This window comes from Pholcus phalangioides, unplaced genomic scaffold (genome assembly GCF_987345545.1).
Source record: "Pholcus phalangioides strain wild (caught in Gottingen) unplaced genomic scaffold, Ppha-v1.0 ptg000007l_1, whole genome shotgun sequence".
Lineage (NCBI taxonomy): Eukaryota > Metazoa > Arthropoda > Arachnida > Araneae > Pholcidae > Pholcus > Pholcus phalangioides.
This window is the reverse complement of record NW_028301600.1, coordinates 15,502,457-15,521,128: the sequence shown is the minus strand read 5'-3', so window position 1 is coordinate 15,521,128 and position 18,672 is coordinate 15,502,457. Positions and strand designations below refer to the sequence as shown.

Below are 18,672 nucleotides of genomic sequence, written 5' to 3'. Positions count from 1 at the left end.
TGCATCAATACAGCTGCGGGTTTGAAATCACTAATCTCAGTGACGAAGGCTCAGATCTGGTGATTCACTTGAATTTCAACAATTCTCAGAGCAATGATAAAGATGAAATTTCGGAACATTAGGGCATTACTATAAAAAACATTTGAAGTTAGAAATTTCATTCTTTCATTTTGTGGAAATGGACAGTTCACTACAAATTTACAGCACCTTGACTGATACTGAAATTATTGCTGAATGTATGGTCGACTCAGGTGACGAAAATACAGAAGATGCTCCAGAGGGATTAGAAAAAAGTCACAGGGAAAGGTGCTGAACTGAATGTATGCTGTAAAAACGCTGCACCATTTTCTGAAGCAAACTGAGAATATAGGACCCAAAATATTTGCAGCCTTTGCTAGTATGGATGAAATTGTGAAGGTTCTCAAAGAGCAAAAAATATGTATCAATCTGAGTTTAAAGATTATTTTAAATAAGATATGTAGCTAATAGCGAATTGAACAGAAAAAAATTTGAATGTATTTTAGCATATTTGCATACACTGTAATTGAGTATTGATTGTGTGACCAATAATTTCAATAGTATGTAGTAAAATATAATGCAGTATTTTTTAGTTTTTATCACTGAATTTTTTTTTGCTATTTTGGAGGTTTTTTTCTTTCTTACTAAAAAAACTATTTCTCAAAAAACTCTCTCTCGAAATTTTCTTCCGTCCCACCAGTTTCGAGATAAAGAGGTTTGACTGTATATAATATGACACCTTTTCTCCCCATAAAAAAGCCCCTTCAAGAGTTAAATTATTTTTATGCATTTATTAAAAAAATACAACGAAAAACTTACTGCACATGCGAACAATCTTAAAATTCTAATATTCATAGAAATTTTTAAAAAAATGTATTCAATATTTCATTGGTTTCAGGCATGATAGACTCTGGATTTAGTGAAAACATACAGGTTGACCTATTGAAAAAAGAAACAGGTATATAACGAGGAGCTTGTTACCAACGAAAATGCTAGTAAAAACCCAGTTGCTCCGTTTAAATCTGTGTTCAAAACAATGAAATTACAGAAATTAAGTGCTTATAGCAAGTATATGTAACATTATATCAATATTTGATATATATATATATATATATTAAATACAATATTTTTTTTACCCTTTTTCTCTAACAACTTATTTTTATATTTTATATTATATTATATTTATATTTATTATTATTATTATTATATTTTATCTTTGAAAAAAATTGAAATTTTTTCTTTTAGAAATTTCCCCCCCTAAAAAATAAAAGAATGCAGAAAAATAGAAGAAAAATTCCAGCAATGATTCTCACACTCAAACAAATTGCATCAGAAGTTAAGCAAGGGTAGAATCAGCTACTTTTTTCGTAAATATTCTAAGATTTGTCAGTTTCTTTTCCATTCATTCCTCCCTTTTAGAGAAATTCTTGATGCACATTGACAGCAGACATTAATGTGATAGGCCTTTTGTTGATTTATTTGATTGGCATTCCCTGGTCAAGTGCATTACCTCCATATTATGGGAGAGGTAAAAGAAACTTGGTTTTGTGGTTTTCCTTGCTTTTATTTTTCATTTTAGCATATTTTTCAAGTTTTTCTTTTCTAAACCCCCCTAAATCTGAGCTATCATGAAAAACCAGCTTAATAAAAGAGGTACAATTAGCATTATACCAAACAAAATACATTTATTTGCTTGCTAAAAACAAGTTTGTTATAAGAGGGACCCAACTCTGTATTGTCCTACAATTACTTTTTATTTCTTCATTTGCCAGATTTTATGTGTTTATGGGGAACTAGTAAATTTGGTTATTAAAAATACAGAATTTCTCAGAATAATCATTGTTGCACTCTGAGTTTAAAAGAGGCCATTTCAAAGGAATCAACAAAAAATAAACCAGAATATAAGTGAACATCATTGTTACTTTTAAATAAGAGCTTGATAAATCCAAAATTGATTCAAAAATTGGTATTAGTACCTAAACCTTTCTATGTGTGCTTAACAAATTGTGGTCCTAGGACAACACAAGATTTCAAGATTTTCAGAATTTATGTCTGTGCATCTAACATGAAAAAAGCTTACCAAAGGGAAAAAAAGATATTTATGCAGTTTGCCTCAAAAAAAAAAAAAAAAAAAAAAAACCCTCTGAAGAAATTTGACTAGTGCCTAATTTTTGATTCACTGTTAAACCTTATTTTAAATATCAATTCTTGACTTATGAGTCAGGTTTTAAAATAAAACCAGATATAATTAAAAAATACTTTCCAATAAATATATGACGGTGAAATATAAGGGAACAGACATGCCCCAAAGCAGAATGCACCAAAAACTGTGATGAACACAGTGGAAAAATTTCAGGAATATTTTAAGTAAATAAGGAAAAAACACCTTTGCGTAGAAAACACTATTATAGGCATTTTTACAGAAGAAAATTTTCAGCCACCTTGAAGGTTCATATTGCAGAACAATGCAAAACATTCTGCTTTGGGGAAGACATGTGAATGTTAAATTTCATCATGGAAAAGCATATACTAATGTGGGGCCTTTTCAAAGAAATACAGTAATTACAATCAGGAGTAAGAAGGATAGAATATTATAAAAACATTATGTAATTTATTGTAATTTGCACACAGCTGCAAGAAATAGAAGTACTTATTAAAATGAGTAACTTCAGTATTTGAACTCAAAGGAATATTTCTTCACTATTTGCTGTTATGATGTTAATCATATTTTGCACCAAATAAAACTGAGAGAAACATCATGGGATTTGGTACTTAATTTTACTTTGGAAAACTGAAGTTGCTTTTAAGGGCAAGGTATCATACTTCATATCTAAAAACGGTAAAACCCTCACATTTCCATTAAACCAAAAGGCAAATAAATTTAAAATAGCAATGTTTCTTGTTACAAATGTTACAATACCATTCACGTTCAAACATGGAAATTAATCAACTACATGATGGATGAACATGAAACTTTGTTAAAAAATAATTGCTACACAAAATTAAAAATATCAAGAATGGACAGTTTTTAAAAGATGTGGGAACCAAAACTTCACATAAAAATGAGATAAGAAACCAGGAGCTTAAACTGGGTATTTCAGATTCCAATCAAATTCCCTGAAAAATAAAATCAAAATACTGAACATATACTTTATACATATTTAATAGCAAATATCAGATATAGCAAAGTATCAAAGTATAAAATATAGCAGGTATAGCAAATATCAGAAATATATGAATACAATCTAAAGAATTAACATATCTGCCAACCTTCAAGGGATGGGGGAAGGAAAGACTAAAAATTAAACCAGACCAATGATATTAATGCTCTACCAAAAAGCATATTGATATACTATATTCACTAGTAACAAACACACAAAAGAAATTACAATCACTTGAGGAGGTTAACTATAATTTTAGCTTTGTCATTTACATTCTTTTACACTTCTGGTGACCAAATCATAATTAGTAATTATGTTACATATATTTTTGAGTTGTGTGAGGTGCAAAACTATTCACAGCTGAAATTTTGAACCACTGGTGACTTGATCCCATCATGAATATTGCATGTACAATTCCCTCCCTAATCAATGGCATTTTAACGGGCAGGCCACTAGTGAATAATACCACCAATTACCTCTGGGTGAAATTTCCAACCACGCTTTCCCCAATGAATGCTGTTTATTTTAAACCACCCTGTATATTAAGAAATTCACATGAAATACAAGTACGATGAACTCTGGATAATCTGGTCGTGCACTAATCCAGCATTTTTAGACAAGTTTTCTTTGAGCATAGAAGAAAACATGGCACTGCATGTTTGTGCATAAAAGTTTGTTATTCAAATGAGCTTTTTCAACTAACTTTCAGTCACACCCGGGTCTGACATGTGCTGGATTAACAAGTCTACTGTATATTTAATTTAATACTTGTATACAAAATTTAATAACTCATAAATACAATGCACGCCGCTCAATGTGATCACATTACGACTTGCGGGTTTCTGTGATAACTTTAACCAATTGATAACTGCATCTGTAAAAAATCCCAGTTCTAAGTACGATGACCATATGTCCCATTCAGTCATACGGGATAACTATTTTCTTTCCAATAGGTTTGAAAATGTCAAATTGTTTTTTTTTTTAATTTTGTTAGAACAGGACTTTTTTCACCCTTTATAAGCTAAAATATTTTTTTTTATTCAGAAATTTTGAGGAGTTGGAATGGAGAACTGTCTAATGTGCCGTCCGAATTACGATACTTTTTACATGGTACAATAATTTCCATAGATTCCCTTGTGAAATTCTTCCAGCCGAGGAACTGTGAATGCAGTCGAAAGAAACTGACTATGAACTGAAGGAATTTTTTTTTTATCTTACATATGCCTTCACTATAGAAAAGAAATTGCAAAAAAAGGTATACATATACCGATCATAGCAGCTATTATGGCCTGATTAGGATGTTGTGAACCCAAGTACAGAAATTTTTGTCAAAAAGGAGCTGTCTGATCTTCTACAGTTTTGCAGATCGATAACAATAACTTATAGGAAAAAATGAATCTGTGGTTCAACCCTAGCTTTAAAATATGGAGGAAAAAAGACAACATAAACTGTGTCCTGATAAACTCTAAACAAATATTTCCTCATGTTACGATATTGGTTCAAATCCATACTTAGCAAAAGTGATAATGCTTGAACAATAACATTACCTGTGATTGTAATAAGTGTAATCTACTGTATATAACTTTTAACAAAACGTAGTTATTTTTTAAAAAAGTCATCATGAAAATACGAAGCAAAATCAAATGACTTAATTTTATATATCTTACTAATGCATTTATACTTTCTTGTCTAATGCATTCATTCTGCAGGAAGATATACAAGATTAATCAAACTATTGATGTCACTGACTTTAATGATTTTTTTTAAAATATGATATTTAAAATTTTTTTTCTTCTTTAGAAGCTACCCACTATAGTGCAGTTGACTTCTCACTGTGAACATAATTTACACAGGGTTTATATTCATTTTCATAAAAAAATTTCCCTGACTTTTCCAGTCAAATTTTCGAAAAATTCCAAGTAATTTCTTAAATAAAAAATTCAATGTATATTTTGATTAATAATAAAAGAAATTAATTATCATAATAAATCATCATAGTTGCATACATTATTAACTGCTGCATTTTTTCATACATGCATTTGTGCTTTTTAAATACACCTGATGGGAAAAATGAAACACAATCAAGAAATGCAAGATTTTTCTTTTTTGCAATATCTGGATACATTACAGGTAATGAAGAAATTTTCACGACCTTGAAAATTTCTCCAACACTAATTACTAATTTCAATGCCCATAAGAATTTAGCCTCCACTGTTGTTTTCTTTGTGACATAATTAGTCAAAGATGTAGTTGGTTTCGCTGCATCACAATTCTTTGCAGCCGGCTTACACACTGTATTCGCATTAGCGTTACAATAGAAAAGATCAGTTTTCAGGGGTTGTTTACAAAACTGTTCTGATTTTATATGCTTGGCACAGTTCTGAATAGCTTGTCAGTACATTTTGCTCAAATTGCACGTTTTGCCACAAAGCCAAACACTACACTTTATACAAATCATTTTCGACTGCTTCAATCCAATCAACTCACTCAGGATTAAGATTTTTATTCACCCATTCTAGATTGAAAGTTTTTTTATCATTTTAAAATAAAAAAATACCCACTTAGAAAATCAAAATATATACATGCTACATCCAATGCTGCTCGCTGAAGTCAACTTATGAAATTATAACTACCAAGCTTTTTGATATTTTTACGCATAGCTTTCTACGACGCTCAGTTATGATAAGGTCACAGCAATACAGCAACGCTCTTACACATAGACATACAAAATGATTGTTTCTTCTCGCCAGTATCTACAGTTTCTTTGGTTTCACTGGGAGATTTACATATTATCAACATTTACTATGTTTATCGTTTTGCAATTTAGGTTCTCAAATTTCCCTTTTTGAGGGAATTTTTCTTTCGATCAGACGACAATCACGATTTTCTAGTTTGATTGTCAGAAATTTCCAGGTTTTTAGAACAAAAATGAATGATGTTCTCTGATTTTTTTATGTAAAAATTTTTCCCCTTACCCATACAAACCATGTTTAAAAGGGGTGTTTCAAAAACAAACCCCATCTCGTAAGGTTATTATTACTCATTGCTTTTAACTAAAATTTAAAAAACCTGGAATGGGCATGTATTGCCAGCTAGAAAAGTTACATCAGTCGGTGCAGTTGGCTAAGACAATTTGTTGGTAGTCGAAAGGTTGTAGGTTCCAATCCAGCCTTATCCAAGTGGATGGACATTTTTCAGTTACCTGTAACACTAGCAGTGCTTAGATTTAATAAATATATTCGTCTCATTTGCTTCGTGACAATGTGAAGTGCAATTATTGGATCGACTGGAAAGCTTCTGTATGTATTTAGTTCGCATATTTTAGTTGCTGGGGTGTCTTTTTACTATATTAAAATAAACATTTTATGGCAACATGATCAAAATGAAAGTCTGCCTAGTTTGATTTTCACTGTAATCATGCATATGTTTTACATAGTATTGATCTATATACATCCCTCTGACTAATATATCTATTCCGTATCACCAGGTATTGATAAAGGAAAATATTTAATGTATTATGTGAACAGATTATTCTGCTTCTTGATGCAAATGGGTTAAGTATGGTTGATCAAAAGTTGAATTTTAGAGGTTTGATGTTATGGTTTTCAAAAATGCAGGTAAAGCAGCTCAAAATTTTTGAAACATTTATGAATATGTTTTTCTAAATCAAACTCAAGATCTGTTGCAGTGGATAATGTTATGAAGGCAGAAACTGAAATTAACAACTTATTCAAAACCACCTACTTGAAACCTATTTGGAAAAACTATATGGATTGCTATTCAGTGCAAGACAAGATACTGAAATCAAGGGAAAAAAAGACGAAAAACCAACCTTGTCTTAATTGCTTTAGGTATATGGAAAGCAATTGAGCCAGATCAAATTACATAAAAGGCTGAGATGTTTTATCACATCCACCATACTCACCAAACATTGGCACCATCTTGTTTTCATATTTTTATCACTCCATTTAAAATTCTTTGCATGGAAAATTTATTACTGATGCACACGCTTTCAAAAGCCCTTTACAATGACTTTAGTGCCAGCAAATCAGCCAAATTCTATAAGGACCAAATTTTAAAAGTGCTTAAAAAACTAGCCAGACATTGTGTGTGAAAAAAAAATGATCGAAGAACAGAAATAATGTCAAACTCTTCCCGTTTACTCAATAACTTGGAGGAAAAAAAAACCACTGCATATGTGTATAAGATGACCCAATATACTTTCAATAACTTTCATAATAAAAAGCATAGGGACAATTCAAATTTGCTTTATAAAAACAGAAAAACCTTTGATGGCATGATGAGTTTGTGTTTACATTTGTAAATTAATGGTAAGTTTCTAGTTTCTGAACAACTGATTAAATGATTTCCAAATTGATAAATATGGCAACACTACAAAGAAATTTATATTTTAAAATCTTGCAAATTTTTTTGGCCCCAATGAGAAAAGATCCTATTTCCATCAACTAGCTGAAGGAAAAAAAAAACACTAACAAAAAAAATAAATGGGTAAATTTTATGTATCTCATTAAACAGCTTGCAAATTGCCACTTGGTGCTTAATTTTCCTTCAATTGTTGAACACAAACACAGCCCAGTAAAAAACTATAAAAATTACAATACACTAACACAATTCCACCTAGGGTTTCTAAATTCCCAACATTCTAGAATCCCCAGGAATCAAAAAATTACATTTTCAGAGAAATCCCAAAATCATATTTCTTATTTAGTTTTCGTAAAATATTAAGAATAAAGCAATATCCCTCCTCCAGATCAGACTTTTTGCCCACTATGCTAATTTTCTTGCAAATTTATAGTGTATAAAATTAAAAGTAAAATAAGGCCCAAGCTAAAGTTTTAATCTCTCTTCTGTGGGGTGAGGAGAGCATGAGACAACCAAAAAACTCGTCAGAAAGTACTTTGATGAAGAAGAGACACATAATATTCAATTCTACTATTAACCTATTTAAATTTTATTTCCTTTCAAAGCAAGCTTATTTTCCTCTACATTACATGATAGGAACTTAAATATTCAATCTCTTGCAATAATATCAGCCTCTCTATTGCGTAAGGCTTGGAAGTGCTAATCATGTAATGCAGTCATGTTGACTAGTTCAATATGCCATTCAATACATTTACAATTCTCTCTGTCAAATCCAACTTTCATGAAATACTTTCAATCAGATATAAGATTTTTGAAAACATCTCTATCCATAATTAATCTATAAAAAGAATATACATACATATACATATGCTGCAGAGTCCTGATAATCTAAGGTAGGTATGTGTGTGGGTTCTTATTCAAATTATATGAAAAACAATAAAAATACTTAAATTTTAAGTTCATTAAAAAAAGATGAGCAAAAACAACAGAAAAACAACTTGCAGAGAACACTATTTTTCCCCTTGAATTACTTATGAGTAGGAATATAAATTGAAGAGACTTCATTTTTTCTTATTTCATAAGCACATCGCTAGACATGACTTCAACCTGTTCTATGTACAATATGGTTTTCAGTGCAGCTGCACCCCCCACTATGCTGAACAATTTGATTTTGCAGAAAAAATCCAATAAGGTGACACCAATTTCATCAGAATATCTGGATTTAATGGCCAGCTACAAGCGCTGAGAGATTGACGAAGTGTAAAATCCAATCGTTGCCAAAATCTGTAACAGCCAGTTTTGAATGTCTACTCTGAAAAATGCTGATTTCAGTGATATATTGCAAACAAAAGACTAAATCAAGGAAACATTTATTTTCTGGATATCATGCTGAAGTGAACTCGGAAAGAAAAATCATTTTGTCTCTGCCAGGACACGGACCCAGGCCCTCTTGCATACCGGTTAAGCATGCTACCATCTACACCCACTGGAGACACGACCCTTGCCTTGTCCCGGTGGAGACAAGATGACTCTTCTTTCCGAGTTCACCTCAGCATAATGTCCAGAAAATAGATGTTTCCTTGATATCTTGGGCTGAGAAAAAGCCATCCATCTCTCTAAAAGGCTAAATTTCCTCTGAACTAGAATACCGATAAATGGTTTATTGTAGGCTCTTTCAGAAGCTGGTACAACACAAACAAAGTCATGGAAAATTTCATTACTTGTAGTTAAAAGGATGTTTGCAAAATTGGCAGTTAGATTTCGGCAACAATTCAATTTTGTAATTTGCCAATCTTTTCAGTGATTGTAGCTCGCCATTAAATTCAAAGATTCTGATGAAAATGGTGTCATATTACAAGATTTTTTTCTGCTTTTTCCAAATATGTGCTTAGTTTGCATGCCGGTCTTCCAGGAACTTCAAAAATTTAGATTTTTTTTTTTCAGATTTGACACATTTTCCTTCTATCCACCATAACTTGAAAATGGTGAGAGATAGGACAGAGTTTTTATAAATTGTTTTTAATTTTTGTGATTGTGTTTTTAATTGAGTTGCCGTATTTTTGAAATATATGACATCCATTTTTGTTATAGGCATCTTTTTCTCAGCCACCTCGTTAGGCATTTTGCCTGTTGTGGCGTTGTATTTGTATAGAGTTGCTATGGTGGTTCCAATTGAGCTCATTTCAATCACCCTCTTTCATTTGGAAGATTAGGCGAAATTCACCCTGTATATTTCGTATACTTGATGTTCTCACAAACCCACAGCATCAGGCTCCCTAACATGTTAATTACTCCTAGCTGGTATTTTAATTTTGTTTTAATTTCGATTTATTTAAGATTTTATTACTACAAAAACCAACATTAAAATAATTTTGATCCAAGTGTTCTATTGGAATCAGATCAATACAGTCAACAGTGAGATGTGAAATATCTATACAACAATGGAATAACATAGGCTATTTTTTCCTCATGAGAGTCAACCCAGATGAAAACAGTATTTTAATTACAATGCTATCATTAAATGGGAATATATTGGAAATCAAATGAAGATATCAATCCTGAAAAATCTTGGAAGTCGATTTTGGCTTTGAACCATTTGGAATAAAAAATTGTGGTAACAGAGCCCATTTTGAAAGGATTGTTTGGTCACCATTTAATACGTTGAGTCAAACATTACAGTCTTGAAAGTTGCCAAGTCTTGAAAAATTGACGTCAATCTATGGTTCGTTCAAAATGACGCTAATTAATATTTATTGGCAATGCACCACTCTAATTTTGACACTCTTGAAAGTTTGTTTACTTGACTTATAAATATTATCAAAATATAAATATTAATATTATTCAAAAGCATTAATTTAGGTTTTAGATGATTGTCATGTCAAAAACCTAACCCTACTTATAACAAACCTACATTGCTTTATACACAAGAAACCTACTTCTTTCTATGGACAGAAGTGTTATCATATATCAAACTATATATGACACATTTGTGGGTACATACTGTATTTTATAGTTAAAAATTTTTCACGAATTTTTTTTTTTTTTTGAACTTGTGCAGAGAAACCAGCATTTTTTAGTGCAATTTTTTTGAAAAGACTTTTTTTAAATATCAGTTCTAATTGACTGCTATTTAATGTAGTTGTTTACAAATTTGTGCCAGACTTAAGGGCAAAATGTCAGTCCCACTTTTTGTATAACTTGCAAAAAAAATCGGTATTACAAAAAATTGTTTCCCTTGCACATGTCTGTTTCAGTCAACGATATATATCATACATTGTTTTACGCAAACTACAGTAAAACCTCGTTAACTCGTCGCCCTAATAAGTCGTCATTTTTCTTCGTCCAAGTTTAGTTTTCATAGATAACAATGTTATAAAACCCTCGTTTACTCGTCGCTAATTTCGGTTAACTCGTCACTGTGGGAAAGCTTGAAAAGAGAAAAAGATGGTTTCTATAGTTCCAATAAAAAAAAAAAAAAAAAAAAGCTTCCAAATGGGAAGAGATTTATGGTTTCCAACCTCGTTTTTCTTACATTGACCAGAGCATAACCCCCCCCCCCCTAATTGAGGGATCCTGAAACAAAACTTTCACTAGAAAATCAGTCATCAAGCTGCTAGGGGTGGGGTCAACTGGTTTCACTTCTTACGTATATGGTGGTTCACTGAATAGCCACTAAATGGGAATGGGGTTCTGATGCAACTCATCCATTGCCTCCCCCCTCCCCATGAGCCTGAGCCCGCCATAGATTCTCCGAAGTTGAAGAGAAAAAACAGAAGACATTCTTGCATTGTTGAATGACTGCGCGTGGACGACAGTTTTGACGAGAAAAAAGAAAGTGTCTTCTTTCAGTTGTCAAGACATGCCATATGATGACATGAGCTCCGAAAATTCTGGTTCTTGTCAGTGAATGCTATATACATGCTGTAAGTAAATTGCTACTTTTAAACCACCCTACAAACGTTTTCAAATTAATGATGTCTCAAAAGCGAAAGCTCTCATCTTTAAAGGAGAAAAAAGATTTGGTTGCTCTTTTCGAAAAATCAAATGTTTCGAAGTATGCTTTTGCCAAGGAACACGGTATTTCGCGGACCACGTTGAACGATATTTTATCGTCCAAAGGAAGTATACAGGCAAGTGATTGCATGGATCAAAGGAAACGATTGCGAAAATCAAAATTTGAAGTTATCGAAGAAGTCCTTCTCAGATGGTTGAAATTCATTAGATCAGAAAATGTCCCTATTTCTGCTGTTATTCTGAGAGAAACAGCCCTAGAAATTGCAAAGGAACTTGATATTGAAGGTTTCAATGCCAGTAATGGCTGGATTGAACGCTTCAAGGAGAGACATAGTCTTTCCTTTAAGAAAGTTAACAGGGAAGCAGCATGTGTTAATGTCAGCGTGGTAGAACACTGGAAAAATCACATCCTCAAGGATATTTTAGCACGTTATTCTGAATCGGATGTGTTCAACATCAATGAAACTGGACTATTTTATCGTCTTTTGCCCGATAAAACTTTAGCATTTAAGGGAGAAAAGTGTACTGCGGGTACACTAAGTAAACAACGTTTGATAATTTTGCTTGGTGCGAATATGGATGGAACTGAAAAGCTAAAGCCACTGGTGATTGGAAAAAGCAGGAAATCTTGGTGCTTCAACAACATTAAATCCCTCCCAGTGGATTATGATAGCAATTCAAATGCTTGGATGTCATCAATAATTTGGAAATAGCAAATTCGTAAATTGGATAAGCAATTTTCAAACCAAAGAAGGAAAGTCGCTATCATAGTAGATAAATGCCCGGCTCACACTCGTCTTGAAAATTTGAAAACCATTGAAATGATATTTTCACCGCCAAATGTTACCGTACTTCTCCAGCCCCTCGATCAAGGAGTAATTCGAGAATTCAAACGAGGTTATAAAAAATTGCTTATTAAAGATTTACTTAAAGCTGTTGAAGAAAATAAAAAGTTTGAAGTGTCCGTTTTAGATGCAATTAAGTATACCCACAAAATTTGGAATTTAATATCACAGAAAAGTGAAGACCCCGATTCTGATACTTTTCCCAATTTATTGGATGACATAAATCTTCAAAACTCAAATACATATTCTCAATATCATTGATCATATGGACATTGATAACAACCTTGCAATATGTTCAGAAGAAACCGTGAAAGCGTTATGTGCGGAACTGTCAGAGAAAAAACAACGTAACAGTTCAAGTGACGAAAGTGACATACAGGAAATTTGTTTGCCACCTAAAGAAACAAAAGTTCTCGAAGCTTTAGAGACTGTTCGAGATTACCTTACATCTGTTCACACACAAGGATAAACCGATGAAGCATTCAAAGCACTAAATGTGTTAAGAAAAAAGTCATTTGTTCTTAGGTCAGCCGCCTCGTTGGGCAATTTGCCTGTTGTGGCGTTGTATTTGTATAATAGCTGCTCTGTTCAGTCTAAATTAGAAAATTACTGGAAAAAACATAAATGCACCTGTATACATGCAAGAAATACAAGAAAAGTAAAATTCGAAAAAGTAAAGGTTTTTTCTGTTTTTTCTTGTGATCTGAAAAAAAAATTTATTACTGTTGTAAACTGCAAGTTATTCTTTAATACAATGCTATGCAGTGTAACCTCTCAATAAGGGACACCCATAGAAATGTCCCCTTATTCAAAGGTAAATTAATTCATATTTGAAGGTGACAGATCATGGAATAGAGGACTTTTGTGCCTTATTTTATTCCCTAAAACAGAGGTTTAACTGTACATTTAAATTTTATAAAATTTTACAGTAATGCACATTTAAACTGACGGCACTCCGCTTATGCCGTCACAATTTTACGATAACTTGAGGTGACGACTTATCGAGGTTTTACTGTATGTTCATTTTATGAACATGAGGACTAAGCGCACCAGGACTTAATACCCATGAATAAAAATTAAAATATTCAAAACAACTCACTGATTTCACAACTGTTTTGATGAATTCTTTTTTGTGTTTCAGGTCATGACCAGGAAAGGCATCACATACCTGCATAATTAAGTATACAAATTAAAATATTAAAAACTTATAAAATAAGCAGGGTCCATAAACATATTTATGCTAAAAATGAGACAATCTAACTTAACATAGAAACTTTCATTTGATGTTTACCCTATATCAGAAGTCTTCAACCTTTTTCTAGTTGCGAACACTGCCTGTACCCATCATCTTCAGAAGAGCACCCTTCTGGCAAGTTTGACATATAAATACATGAAATCAGGATGATTTCGGTCCCTGAATGCAATTTGTACAAGGTGTTTAATTGGAACGTTTTTGAAGTGTTTGCGAGCATGAAATCAAACATGAGCATTGAGCACTCTAGGTGCTTCAGGGAGCACCGTGGTGCTCATGAGCATCGGGTTGAAGGTGCCTACTATAAATGGTTCGGTATATATTTGAATACACATGGTCAAAAAATCCATTGTACCAATTTCTTTTGTACTTAAGAAACTACATATTTTGGCATTTCAGTAAAAAAATATGGCCAGATAAATATATATATATATATATATATTTTTCTGGAAAGAGTTGATTTCTTGTGTCATTTTTGAGAGCTGCTGTAATTTTATAATCTGTTTAGATTTATAAAATCACACCAAATCCAGGAAATAAAATAAAATTGAAGGTATCAACTATTAAACTTTGCTAAGCAAAAATTATAAAGATTATAAATGTTTATAAATAACAGTAAAATCAAGGCAAACTATTTAGTGTATATATACAGTAGAACTTTGGTTAATGAGCTTAATTTGCTCCGCCAATGTGCTTGTTATTTGAATCAAACATCCCCATAGGAAATAATAGAAATTTGCATAAAAATTACTAATAAAAACGGCATTCAATCGATAATTAAATACAATAATTATACGTAATGCAATAAAATAAATATAATATAAATAATGCCATAAATAAACATACAATACAATGTTTACAAATTAACTTACTCTAAACAACGAGAGAAAGAGAGAGGGAGGACTATCATTTAGGATGATTTACAGACTCCTTGTTGTTTGCAAACTTATTCTTAAGACTTTCAAAAAGAACTGTATCCAATGACACTTGCTTTTGCCTTTTTTAGGATTTCAGGAAAATGATAAATTGCAGTGGTCGTTAGAGAGATTGCACATTGCTACAGCTTTATTTGTGTGGTTCTTTTCTACAGAGTTTTGCACCAACATTCTACACATCTCTCTAATCTCATTTTATGTGAGGGACTCCTCCTTACTTCTCTTCCTCAGGCGAGATACCATCCATAAACTCTTGATGGTGCATGCAAAAGAAATCCATAACTTCATCTACCATCAACACTTCTAGACATTTTCACCACTAGTTCTTGAATACCATCCTCAAGAACCTCCAGTCTATGGTCTTACCCAAGCACAAAATCTCTTCTACAAGTAGTGGCTCTTGTTAATGAGTTAGTCTTCTCAAAGTCACGTTCAATAATGCAATCAGCCCAGTTTTTTTTCTAAGCAGAATTTAAAAAAACTGAGCATATACGCATTGCTGCTATGCTAGAGCTAGTTTTGTATCGTAAATATTCACACTCGCACCTGTGTTAATTTTCCAACTGAGGCATGCTTACCGTAGACAGCAGGGGAGAATATTACCCAAAATTCTATAACATGTGTAGGGGAAAGCAAAAAACCATCAACTCAGTTATGACAACATGAAAATAAATAAAAAAGAGCAAAATTTTTGCTCGTAATGCGAAAAAACCATTGCACCGAAGTTCAACTGTATATATATAGTCATCTCTCAGTCACGAGATGATTTTCTCACTTATGTCTTTTTTCCTTGTCCCCTTGCACTGATGCATACGTGAGAGATTACTGTATTTCAGCCATAATTGGTAATTAACTAATTAAAAAATGAGATCAAATTAATTTAATTGCAGTACATTACAAATGTTATTTGCATTGCTGAATAGTGAATGAAAACAGTAAAGAACAGTGCTGTAAATACAACTAAATTTTTATTTTTTTCAGTAGTCCATAAAAGTTTTCCATATGCAGTTCACACCCTTTGCCGCCTGACTTTCAGCAAACGGTTTTGCTTCAAAAATTATAGTAAACATGAGTCATTATGATGTATTCTTTCAAAGTTTTTACAGCATCTATACATAAGACTTCACTCTACACTGTTCTTCTTTCAAAATGACGACTTTCATCTAATGTTCATCCCCTTCTTTTTGACTTTCTCTAAAATTTTTAATGAAAAGGTCAATATTTGTTGTGTGAGATTTGGTATGTACATTGTTGTTTATGTAATCCTCAGCACTGCTGCCATGGAAAGAAGATTGCATGAAATTTTGAAAGTCTTGCATATCATTTGGAAATCCAACCCTTGCACTGATTTTTCCTGTAGAAAGCCTACTTTTCCAAAAAAATCTTGTTACAATTGCAGGAAGCAACTACTTTACTACATATGACTTATTAATATCACGGCATCAAGTACAGAATCTGTTTTTGCCCATGTAGGGGTTGGATGATGTAGAACCCACATTGGCAAGCAGAGATTGCATAAAAAAATTTCCATAGAGCAGTAACATTTTGCATGATTCCTTGGTCTGTTGGTCGCAAAACACTCATTGTTTGAAATTTTACGTTAAGAGGGTACAGTTTTCCTTTCCATTTCCACATTGAACAGGTTCCATTTAATCCAGAGTTTAGTTTTATTAATATTTATTTTCACAGTGAAATCAAGATTTGACGGGGTGGGGGTGTTAGTCGAAGACAGGTTTTGTTAAAGAGAAGTTTTATTGTAATGTCAAACATTTGTTCATATGCTCAATAATATACAGGATGTTTTAAAAGAATCGGCTGATTTGAAATGCGTATATTATTAAAACATGGCTAATCATAGTATTTTTACAAACCAAATTAAAGGTGCTCAATGTGTCCACATATCTATACGGTAGTCAAAGGTGCACATATTTATACGGTAGTCAAATTTGTCTCAAACTTTTGCAGGCACGTTTGCATTCATTGCTTCCACGGCTGCTGTTATGCATATCTTCAGTTCGGCTCATGTATCTGGAAGGGAAAGCACATAAACATAGTCTTTTATAAACCCCCCACAAGAAGAAATCACATACTGTGAGCTCCCGCAAGCTTGGAGGCCAGTGATGTTGAAAAGTCAAGTTCTGTAAGGCCGATCCATCGTTTAGAAATGCAATTGTTCAAAAGTTCTCGAATGTCCAAGCTCCAGTGTGGTGGTGCCTCGTCTTGCTGGAAAATGAAGTGATCCAAATCGGTTTCTAACTGTGGGAAAAGCCAATCTTGGCAAACACTGAAGTGGCAGTCAAAGGCGTTAGCACTACCTGTCGGCAACTGCCTGCAACTTGAGATTTTACCTATGTATTATTTGATCAAAATGGAGTAAAAGCTGAATAGTTATGATTTTTTTAAATCGGATGATTCTTTTTGAAACACCCTGTATATAGGGTTATTCATATTTCCTTTTGCCAGATTTTACTTGCAACTGTTGATCTTAGAGGCGTACTTCCAATTAGAAAAAGATCGAAATAATGCCTAAAACTCTGATAAGCCATTCATGGTGCAAAGGATTGTATAATTAAAATAAAAAAAATCAGCTTTTATATGGACACCATCCTCAAAAGCCCCATTATAAAGTTGTTGCCCTGTCTCTCTTGAGGCCAACAAAAAAATTCCATGTTAACAAGGAACTAAGTACAATATTTGCCAATATACTTGGATTCAAAAATCACAGAAAATTTTGGAAGAAACAGGATAAATAGGGGGTTTTCCCGTTTTATTATAATCATTTTTTATTTGTAACCATTTATTCTATTTTGTGTGGAAACATGATTTTTGGGGAGGGGGGGGGGAGAGAGGGAACTCAGGAGTGACAGGGCAAAACTTTCTAATTGGGTTTTGAGAACAGGGTGTCTGTAAAAAATTTAATTTATATATTTGAATAACTATATAACCCCTTGCAACATAAATGCCGTATTTGAGTTCTACATGTGTTATTTGGATAGTTTTTTAATTGAAAGCATGCCTCTAGAATAAATGATTCCCCAGTAAAATGCAGCAAGGTGGATTATGAAATCACACTGAATCGATAGTACACAACTTTTTTGAGGCTAATATAGTCCCTTCTCCAGAAGAAAAAATTTAAAAAAAAAAGAAGAAAATCCGTTATATTTGACCACTATTTTTTAAACAGGTCTTTTTATTTTTTTTATATGTCAATCTAATACTGATTCTAAATGTTTTAAGCATATATAGCCAATCTTGCTAGAATGTCTTCTCCACTTAGTATGTCTTATTTTTGTGATCTGAAAACTAATTCTCATTAAGATTTTTATGACATGAATGTCGCTCTCCACTTGTTAATACAAGATATACAGAAGACTGGACTAAATATCTTCACAACATCCAGTCTTCTGTATATCATGTAAGATTTTTATGTTTAAAACATTCTCTTGCTTACTTTTTTTACGACTGTTTTTTGAAAAATGTAATCAGGATCCACTTTAATAACGGATAACTCCAAAATAGAACTTAAAGATAGTGCAGAAATATTTTGTTCAAACAAATCCTCTTAAATATATTTATAAGCAAACTAATTTTCATAAAAAAATTTAATTTTTCAGACTAAAAGTATGTATAATCAGACGTGCCAACTTTTGAAATCCAGAAATCCGGAGATTCTCCCGAGGGGGGGGGGAACCCCCCCCTGACACTCATAGATTCGATCAAAAAAAAGTTCATAAAAAAAAAATTCGGAATTTTTTTTTTTTAATAAATTAAGAAAAAGTTACATTCTTTTCCCCCTCCCCCAAGGCAGGTTCTGCATTGCCCCTGAGAAGAATATAATTTCATGTCAGTCCTTCCATGCAGAATAGAGAAATCACATCTACATACTGTTCATAAAGTATAAGTGTTTCCTTTCGTGGATGCTATCATCAGTGATTGATAATCTTGGGTATATGAATTTTTAAAAGCTTTATATTTAGCTTTATATAGCTTAAAGTTTTATATTTTCTTTCTGAAGATGTTTAATCGGAAGAAACGATTTAAAAAAAAATTCAAATTACAAAGCT

At 32.5% G+C, this 18,672-nt stretch overlaps 1 protein-coding gene across 2 annotated transcripts in view; it reads right to left on the bottom strand.

Moving 5' to 3' along the window:
- Positions 1-1,606: 1,606 nt before the first annotated feature.
- Positions 1,607-18,672, bottom strand: part of LOC149084962 (uncharacterized) — a 95,229-nt gene continuing 78,163 nt past the window's right edge. The window contains exons 11-12 of one of the 2 annotated variants that reach the window (XM_089232704.1): positions 13,521-13,589; positions 1,607-3,135 (exon numbers count right to left, since the gene is read on the bottom strand). In XM_089232704.1, the coding sequence (XP_089088830.1) occupies positions 3,127-3,135; positions 13,521-13,589 (78 nt within the window). In that variant the 3' untranslated portion in view covers positions 1,607-3,126. The remainder of the gene's footprint in view (positions 3,136-13,520; positions 13,590-18,672) is intronic. The other variant, XM_089232705.1, reaches the window with a different exon arrangement.